This window comes from Fukomys damarensis, unplaced genomic scaffold (genome assembly GCF_012274545.1).
Source record: "Fukomys damarensis isolate Sample0158 unplaced genomic scaffold, DMR_v1.0_HiC HiC_scaffold_23, whole genome shotgun sequence".
NCBI lineage: Eukaryota > Metazoa > Chordata > Mammalia > Rodentia > Bathyergidae > Fukomys > Fukomys damarensis.
In genome coordinates this window covers 58343046-58352416 of record NW_022900935.1, presented here as the reverse complement: position 1 = coordinate 58352416, position 9371 = coordinate 58343046, and the positions used below count along the sequence as shown (strand labels likewise).

The 9371-nt window shown below is 54.1% G+C and overlaps 1 protein-coding gene across 1 annotated transcript in view; it reads right to left on the bottom strand.

Moving 5' to 3' along the window:
* Ttyh2 (tweety family member 2) overlaps nucleotides 1-9371 on the bottom strand; it is a 37372-nt gene that overhangs the window by 27566 nt on the left and 435 nt on the right. The window contains exon 2 of the mRNA XM_010630712.2: nucleotides 1994-2166. Within this exon, the coding sequence (XP_010629014.1) occupies nucleotides 1994-2166 (173 nt within the window). The remainder of the gene's footprint in view (nucleotides 1-1993; nucleotides 2167-9371) is intronic.

The window sequence follows — 9371 nt, the reverse complement described above, 5'->3', positions numbered from 1 at the left end:
AAAAAAAAAAAAAAAAAAAAAAAAAGTATCAATCACCTGGGTAGGAGACTAAGATCTTACCCACCCCTTCCAGGAAAGATTCCTGACTAAAAATCACTTGCTGCATGACTAGCTTCCCCACTGGATACCATTTAATCAATGTTACCTAGGTGACTATACTTATCGTAATCTTATTGGTTGATCAAAGTTCTTTCCACCTTTTAAATTCTCATTGGATCAACATTACTTAAGCGACTGTATGTGCAATCTTACTAGTTGACTATAGTTTTGTCCCCACTTTGAACTTGCTTCACCTTGTGGCTTCTCCCATAAAACAACTTTGAGAAGGTGGGTCAGCAGGCAGCTCATTTTCGGATCCCCCTTCTGTTTCTTTTAGAAGCTATCTTTCTCTCAATAAATTTTTCCTACTTGTAAAAAGATAAATAAAACAAATAAATAAATAAAAATGGGAGCTGGGCATGGTGGCGCATGCCTATAATCCCAGTCCTTAGGAGTCTAAGACAAGAGGACTGCCCCGAGTTTGAGGCCAGCCTGGGATTCATAGTGAGTTCAAAGCCACCCTGAACTACATAGCGAGACCTGATCTTGAAAAGAAAAAGAGGGGGAAGGGCTGGGGATGTAGCTTTGTGTGAAAGCCCCAGGTTCGATTCTCAGTACCAATGGGTGAGGGGTAGGCTGGGCTAAACTAGGCTGTTTGGTGGATTAGGTATATTAAATGCAATTTCTAACAATAGTACAATATTTTCAATGTACAATAGGCTTATGGGGACTTAACTCCATTCGCATTCTAGCAACTCCCATCTTCCACAATTCATTGTGGTGGTGGTGTTTTTCCTTTTCACCCTGAGTTCCCGTAGCTGATCTAGGGGTCCACTGTGTAGCCAGTGGGGTCCTGCCACTCCCTGCTCACCCTGTATGATCATCTCTTCTCAACCAGGAATCACACTGGTCTTTGAGCTCCCAACCTGGCCTAGATCTCTTCAGGGTGTATTTCAGCCCCAGCTGCGCATCTCCACAGCCCCAGCCATAAGCTCGGGGCTCCGGGGCTTCCCCATCTTCTGGCTTCAGTGAGCCCCATGCTGCAGCAAGATGCAATCCTGGACATGTTCTACCAGAGAAGAAACGAGCACTGCAGCCACCTGCAGACTGGAACATAGGGTCCTTGTTCCCAGGATCCAGATCTGAGGCTAATTACTGAGGGACTCATCTCCAAGTGGGGCCACACTCCAGGAGCATCTCAGGGGGATCCCAAGGCTTTGCATGTCTTGTTTTTTTTTTTTCTTTTTTGAGATAGGGTTGTAGTACACAGCCCAGGCCAGGCTTGATCTCAATATGTAGCCCAGGCCGGTGATCTTCCTGCCTCAGCTTCTCGAGTGCTGGGATCACAGGTATGTACCACCATGTCCGGTCCCCCAAATTGTGCATTGTTCAGTGTTGGGGCTTGAACCTAGGGTTTTGCACATGCTAGGAGAACACTTGACCACTCAACTACACTCCCAGATACTACCTTAGGCTTTGGGAAAAGCCTCTGTAGATATATATAAAAAGGAAACATACAGCAACGATGCAGGTGTGGACATGAGACTTTCTTTTGACCATAACGGCCCCGGGGGGCTGGTAGGTGGGAGCGGAAGGGGACACAGTGTGTAAAGGGTGCACTGTTTAGAAATACTGCTCAGGCAGCTCCGAGAGGATCCTGCGTGGCTGCCAGGCACGGCCTACATAGCGCAGTGGGTAGTGGGAGGTGGGACTGATTCCCAGTGCGTGGGCAGAAAAAGATCATCCTGGGAACAAGCTCGCTCAGCATTTAGGTGGTAGGACTGGGTCAGGGGAACATGGCCACATAGCTGAGGAGACGCTGGGTCTTGCTGAAATGGGTATCGAGGCCATGGGCTAACCATGGGCGAGACACAGACTGCTCAGGCCCAAGCAGGGGACTCTCTTGCTCCTGGGTCTGCCAAGGCTATCCCCAGCCGTGGAAAGGGACACTCACCAGCAGATGAGCCCAGCCGCTGCTGCCGTCCAGGTGATGCAGCAGGAGCTGCGCTGCTTGGTCTGCACTGCATGGTCCCGCCGGCAACAGCAGGTGCACACCAGGTAAGTGATCAGGAAGGCGAGGTTCAGGCCCAGGCAGATGGCAGCCAGCAGCCCCAGGAGCAGCAGTGACTGGAAGAGAGAGGCTGGGGTGAGCCCTCTTCCCAGCAGTCAGGAGTCTGGGAGGGCCCAGCCTGGGCGCAGAGGGCAGAGCTCTGTGACTGCCAGCCACCCCGTGGTTCTGTCTGCCCTTGTCCCTCCTCTCTGATTAGTGCTCCTGTTTGTTCTGTGAATATCGCAAGTGGGGTGATGGAGAAGGGCAGAAGAGGCAGGGAGGAGCAAGAAAGGACAGCTCAGGATTCCGGCTTCCATACCTGGATGAAGGTAAAGAGCAGGCCCCACCCAAGGTAAAGCTCTGAGCCCTCAGCAAAGGAGACAGGATCTGCTCATTGGAGGGCTACAAGCCTCAAACCCTAAGGGGTCATCAAAATACACAGAGAGGGGTCCGGGGATTTAGCTCAGTGGTTTTGGTGCCTGCCTCACAAATGCAAGGTCTGGAGTTCAATTCCTGTACCAAAAAAAAAAAAAAAAAAAAAAAAAAAAAAAAAAAAAAAAAAAAGCAGAGAATGTTTACATTTAAAAGCAATTATTACAGTAACAGACACATTGCCACAAATCCCCCCCCAAATACTTCCCCTCATTCCATCTTTCCTTTTTCAGAAGCAGCTCTGGATGTTCTCTTTGGTACGTCTTTACCAGCTGTGAGAAAAAAATACGGTGACTCTATTGCCAAGTGCCATCCAACGAAAAGGCAGGCTTACGACATTACAGTGTGTTCTCATTTATTTATTCACTGGGTCTGGCACCGTGAAAATTCTGGCTCTTCCCCCAAGTCAAAATGATCATGAAAGGTAAACGTTTTGAATTGACTCAGGACATCCAGGCAGTCAGGACAGTGCAACTAAAGACAATCATGAAAGAGGACTTCCGGATCTGCTTCCGAAAGTGGCAAAAAGATGGGATAAGTGTGTTCTAAGAGAGGGGGTAGATTTTGAGGGGGACTAATGTCAATGTGTCTCTTACTGAAATAAACTTTAAAAAAATGCAAACATTTATTATATTTTTCACACCCCATGGGCTGCCAAAGGAGGTAGATAAGATGTCCACACGGACCAGAGCACCCTAGGGTCTCTGGGAGGAGGCGGAGCTTGGGCGGGATGCCTCAGGCACCTAGTGGGACAGCTGGCAGGGCTGCTGCCACTCTATGGCAGAATCTAATGTGCCCATTCTAGGTGCCCATCCAGAGTCAGGAGAAGCCAGCTCCCTTCTGAGCGGGTGAGCGAGGGGGCTAGGAAGGAGATGGGGAAGCCAAGATGTGCAACCCATGTACCCCTTCCACTACATCCTGCAAAGAGCAGGATGACAGCTGACCCAGGAGCCAATGGGGGCAGGAGCTGCCTTTTCAGACCCACCTAGCACCTCAGGTTTGCCTGCAAGTGCAGCAGCTATGTGCCAGGAGGCCTGGGTCCCCACCCCCCACCTGCCTGCCACATCCTCCAATCTCTTGATGCAGCCAGATGGACACCAGATGGCCCCAGGATTGGTGGCCGCCAGCCAGGGCTGAACCTGGCTCTGAGTCAGGCTCCTGAGTGGATGGCCTACTCTGTTTCCCATGGGCCTGAGCGGTTCCCTGTCCACAGACCCCACACTCCAGTGTGGACAGTCTGTGTCAGCAGGTGGGAAAACTGCAGGCCCAGAAGGTCTGACAGGGGACAAGCCATGTACAGGGGGACACATAGAGCCAACCTGAAGCAGAAGCCAGGGGCTGCCACCTGAGGTCTGTGGCCAACTTCTGGGGGACAGAGCACAGGGGTGGGGATGCTGGCAGAAGCCACTGGCCCCTCTCCAGCCCTGTGCAGACTCAGGCAGGCCACTGACCCCTGAGTTGGGCTGCTCTGATGGCTCCCTGGACGGATAAGCTTCTCAGTCTCAGGGACAAATGGCGGAAGCGGTGAGGACAGCACAGCCTAGAGGCAGCCCAGATGGGCCACACGGGTCCGACACAGAACGTGGCTTTCACTTCCACCTGGGGTGGGTGTGTCAGAGGTGCCACTGGGAACTCACCATTCGCCTCCAGGCAGCTAGAAAGATGGGCAGTAGCGCTGAGGAGGCAGGGGTTGCACTGCCCCTTCCTGGACTACTCATTAGGAAGACCAGTCTGTTGCAGGGACCCCAGGCCAAGGTGAAGGGGGCCAGGGTGGGTGGGGGCTCAAGGTCACTTCCCTCAGTGAAGATCGCCAGGCTGCAACTTGACCTTTAACTGCCACATCCTCCAACCTCACTGATTGCTCCCAGGAGCTGCCCAGCCGGGTAGAGCCTCAAGACCTGGTCTGAACTCCAGCCTCAGGACTCCAGCCAACCCAAGTGATTGGTGTCCTACTCGAGCCCCAGAAGCACCAGAATCATGTTGACACAGCTCTATCTTTCCCCAGAAGCTTACATTTTCTTCAAACCGATTTGCTCAGCAAAGTCCCAGACATACTGCACCTTGGTGGATGCAAATGCCACGCTCTGTCCTGGCTACCACAGGCCCTTGGACCCCACTACTAACATCCAGGCACCCTTTAGTAATTGGCAGACTACTTGGCAATACTCACGCTATGATCCAACATCTCTACAGAAAGGAGGGCTTGTCTCCAAAAAGATCCACACACAAAAGTCCACAGCAGCAACTACCAACTACCGAAATACTCTAGAAGTTCACCGACAAGATACATACTATGTTTACTGTCAGCGAGTGGAATACCATGTGGCCATGAAAAAGGAACAGCAGCTCTACATAATGAGGTAGATGGATATCCTGGCAGAGTGATGAGGGTAGCAAACCAGCAGACTGCATGTTTAACTTATATAAAGTATAAGATCAGAGATGCTCTACTATAGCAGTAGAGGTGTGAATAGCAGCTACCTTGGGTATGCTTTGATGGGATGGTGGCCTCACATAACACTTACAAATTCATTGGGATGCACACTTCAGATTGTGCATGTCGCTGTAAGTTATTCCTAATAGCTTATAAAAAGTAATGGGGGCTGGCAATTTAGCTCAGTGGTTCAGCTGCCTGCCTTGCAAGTGCAAGGACCCGAGTTCAATCCCTGGTACTAAAAAAAAAAGTAATGGAACACCAGGTGGGCCTCTCATGCAGTCCAGCTAACACCCACACCTCCTCTAGCGACCCTTCACTTCACTGTCCCCAGGCTAGTCCCACTGATCTCTCCAAAACAGGAAACACCAGGAATCCATCCTGTGTTCCCACCCAGAAGGAAAGAGCCCCCAGAAGTAGTGGAGGGGAGATGTAGGTTGGGGCGGTGTCAGATTCTCCGCGGCCACCCCCTGCTGAGTACCTGTGGCTAACATCCTACCTCAGACTCCCTCTGCCTCCTGATCTCCTGCCAGCATCATCGCCTGCCGGGATGATTCTGTGGGCTGGGCTGGGGTGGGGACCTCCCCAAGCTGGGCAGCCAGCCTCAAATAGGCCACCGATAATGCACCCAGCACAGGAAGGAGTGAGGGTGCCTGGGAAACCCAAATCTGAGGTCTTCTGTAGGCAGCTCACCTCCGGAATCCTGCCCTGCCCACTGAGGACAAGGACTGCAGCAGGAAGCAGGGGGTGTCTGGTAGGTGGGATGGGGCAGAGAGCAGGAAAAGGGATTAGGAGGAGGGAAGGGAGGAAAGGGAGAGGGGAGCCCAAACAACCAGCCAACTTGGTGTAACCTGCTGTTCTCTAACGGGCAATTATTTTTCTGCTCCTAATTAACACCCCAGTCCCCAAGTGCACTGGCAGCCCTGGGGACCAGAAGGGGGGCTGGATGAGGAAGCGGAGTTCTGCTCACACACCCTCTTGCTCCAATGGACAGTGCTTAGCAAGGACCGCCTCCCACACCACCCAGGGTCTCCCACTGTGCCACCAGCACCTCCCCGAAGCCTCCGCCTCTGCCCTCATCCACGCCACCTTCAGTCATTTCTGGTTTGTTGTTCTGTAAGGGGAAACTCAGTGTGGGGAGACAGCTCAGGACCCTGGGGGTGGGGTGGGGTGTGAGCACTGCCCAGCATTCTGGTCCTCAGGAGACAATCAGAGAGGTGAGCTAACCTCCGGGTGAGGTGGGTGGGGAGCAGGTGCACCCAGGGAGTCCCCTCCAGCCAAATGGAAGGAAGGCTAACCCAGCTCCAGGCTGAGCGTGACTGTCGGGTGACTGTGACTCAGAGCCAGACAGGATGAAAGGGGCTCCCTCATCTGACCACAGTTCTTCTCCCTCAGGGTGCAGGGTAGGCCCCTGCAATCCCATCTCTCCTCCTCAGACTGTTCCCTCCTCTAGCCTGAGGACGCACACTTGAGTCTCTCTGGGGAAACTATGAACAAAGTACTCAAAGAGGCACAGAGAACCTTGCCTAAATCCAAAAATTAAAACATTCCCTTCTGTCTCCTAATACTTGTCTCAGAGAAGGACTCCTGACTCAGGGCAAGGAAAGGCGGAACAGGAAACACACACACACACACACACACACACACACACACACACACACACATACACACACACACACCCCTGGCATGAGCTCATTGCATCTGGTTTTCCCCTCTGGGGTGGGCTGAACCTTGACACCAAAGCCTGGGGAAGGAGGAAACTGATTTCGTGCCTGGTCCTTTTTCTGCCGTCCCCAGCACTGCCCAAAGAACACCTGGCCAGCTGGGGTCTTTTCCTTCCCAAGCAGACCCCTCTGAGTCCAACCCTTCTGGCTTGTCAGAGGTGAGCAGGCTCAGGAGGTGTGGACTCCCTTCCCCTTGCCCTGACACTTGCCCCGCTCCTCTTAGTCTCTCGGCCTCAGCTGGTCCCAGGGCAACCTCCAGAGGAAGCTGCGGGTGCAGGCAGGCCAAGGAACCTTCCTGAGAACTCAGGCTCAGGTTCACTTTGAGGAGGGATGGAGGATCAGCTATGGGAGGAACTGGAGGCTTCCACTGTCCCCAAAGACCCCACAGTAAGGGAGGTCCCTACTTCCTCAGGGAGGTCCTGGAACAGAAAACTTGCTCATGGTCTTCCAGTTCGCCCCTTGTTCTTCTAAGATCCCCCATTGCCTTCTAGACCCCTTGCATAAGGCAGCCACTCCCCAGCCTTCCTGAGATGTGCCCCTGCCTGTTCCCATCTTCACTTGGTCTTTGACACACCTGCATGCACGGATGCTGACACACAAGACCGCATTGTTTGTTTGGACATTTAGGGCATGAGCGGAAGCCCCTTCTGCATCCCCCCCACCCCGAGACTCCCTCGACCAAGGTCTGCAGCTCTCTTTCCTCCTTACCCCTCTGGGTGTTGTGCCCGTCACGTCACTTCAAGTCTAACCATCTAATGATTTGTATCACAGCAGCCTACAATGTGCTGTGGAACCCTCCATACCGAGCATGTTCTGTGTCATATCTTATTTAACACCTGCAGAGGGCAGAAACAAATCTCGGAGGTTAAGACAACTGCTCATGGTACCACACAGTCACAGAACGGAGCCCAACCTGTCTAGGTGACGGCAAAGTCACCATCTCAACTCCTCAGTTGCTGCTGTAGCACTGCGCCCACAGGCTGCTCCCAAAGGCCTGCTGCCTTGTTCTCACGGTCACCCAGGGCTGGGTTTGGGGACTGAGTACTGAGCTGATAGAAGGTGCCCAATCCATGCTGTGAAATGACCTGCTGTCTGACAGTGGCCAGGACAGGGGTTCAGGAGGAAAGGAGACTGGTGGTCAGACAGGAGGGGAACTTGCCAAAATAGGAGTGGCCTTCAGTAACCCCCAAAGCCAGATTTCCGTCCCACCTTCCATTTGGTGTGCTGCTTCCATCTAGCAGGACTGGGGGGGGAATCTAGCAGGACTGGGGGGCAGGGAGAGGCAGGATAGGACCAACGGCTTAGGAAGGGGGCCCTCTGGAGTCCAGCAAAAAGGGTGTCAAGGCCAGGACCCTGTGGGGGGTGGCAGAGCTGTGAGTGGGTCCTGCTGGCTTAGCTGCCACCTGTCCCTGGGGTGGGGGTGGTGGGGCAGGCTCAAATCCCTCCAGCCACAGCTGCTGGCAGGACAGGTGCTGTGTTCGGGGGGTCAGAGGGGAAAGGGAGAGGGAGCCCTTATTGTCCCTCCCTGACTTAGGGGTCTTCTGCATCCAGCTTGGGATTTAGATTTCCTCCAGTAGCGAGGAGGAAAATATGGTTGAGTCCTAGGAGGAAGGTTTGGGGCACCCACCCCAGAACACAGCTGTCTCTGAAATCACATCCGCCTCTTTTCATGCATTCTTTGGGAGCGGAAGATCCCTGGGGCTGTCCCCAGGCAGCCCATTCTCAAGGAACACTGTCTTCCTCCTGCGGGGTCTGGAAAAGGGAGGGGTGGACACAGAAGGGGAAAGAGTTGGCCGAGCCCACCAAGAGCCGGAAGGGTCCAATTCCTCCTCCCGGAAGAGCAGGCACCAAGCGCTTGGGCCTGGAGGCAGCCAGGGCACTAGGGGTTATTATTAGACTCCTGGGCACTGGCACGGGCACGTGGGCAGTGTACAACCTACCCGCTTGGGATCCCTGGACCCTGAAGGAGGAAGACCTGAAAAGGGCAGAGGCCAGCAGATGACTCCCAGGCTCAACCTATAGGAGGCCCCGCTGCCCCAGACAGGGAAATGAAAAGGTCAATGCCTTGAGCAGGCAGAGGCTGCTGGGGCCAAAGTCCCATGCTGGGTACACAGCTCTGAACAAATGGGCCCCTTCCTGGGTTGCCCAGCTCCCTGAATCTGATCCAGTGGATCGGGGTGGTCAGCCACACCCGAGATGGGCCCGGAGACTGCAGCTCGATCTGGAAGGGTGGCTGGGGTGCGGACACTCCCAGAGAGAAGGCCAAGGTTGAGGGGAGACTGGACAAGAAGCCAAGAACCCAACATTTCCAGGCCTACAAGTATGGGCAGGTTAGGGGGTTGAGCAGCCTCAGCGCAAGCAGAGGACAAAGAGAAGGTTGGCTGTCAGCACGGGGGTGGGTGGGTGTGGACTTAGGCAGGACGTGGTGTGAGAGGCGGCTGATTTGAGGTCACCTTCCTTCCCAGAAAGAACATAAGCGGCTGAGGGTCCGCTGCTGCGCTCAAGGGGGAAGTCACCCACGCCGCCTCCCCTACCCCGCAGCCCCCAGAAGGGGCCCGGCCGAGGTCTTGGAGCCGCTCCCACCCTGCAGGCAGAGGCCAGGAGCAGGGGCGCCGGGAGCCCTATCCGGCCTCGGAGACTCAAGTCGGTTTCTGCCCAAACTTCTGCCAGGCCACCAGGCCGGGAAGAGAGT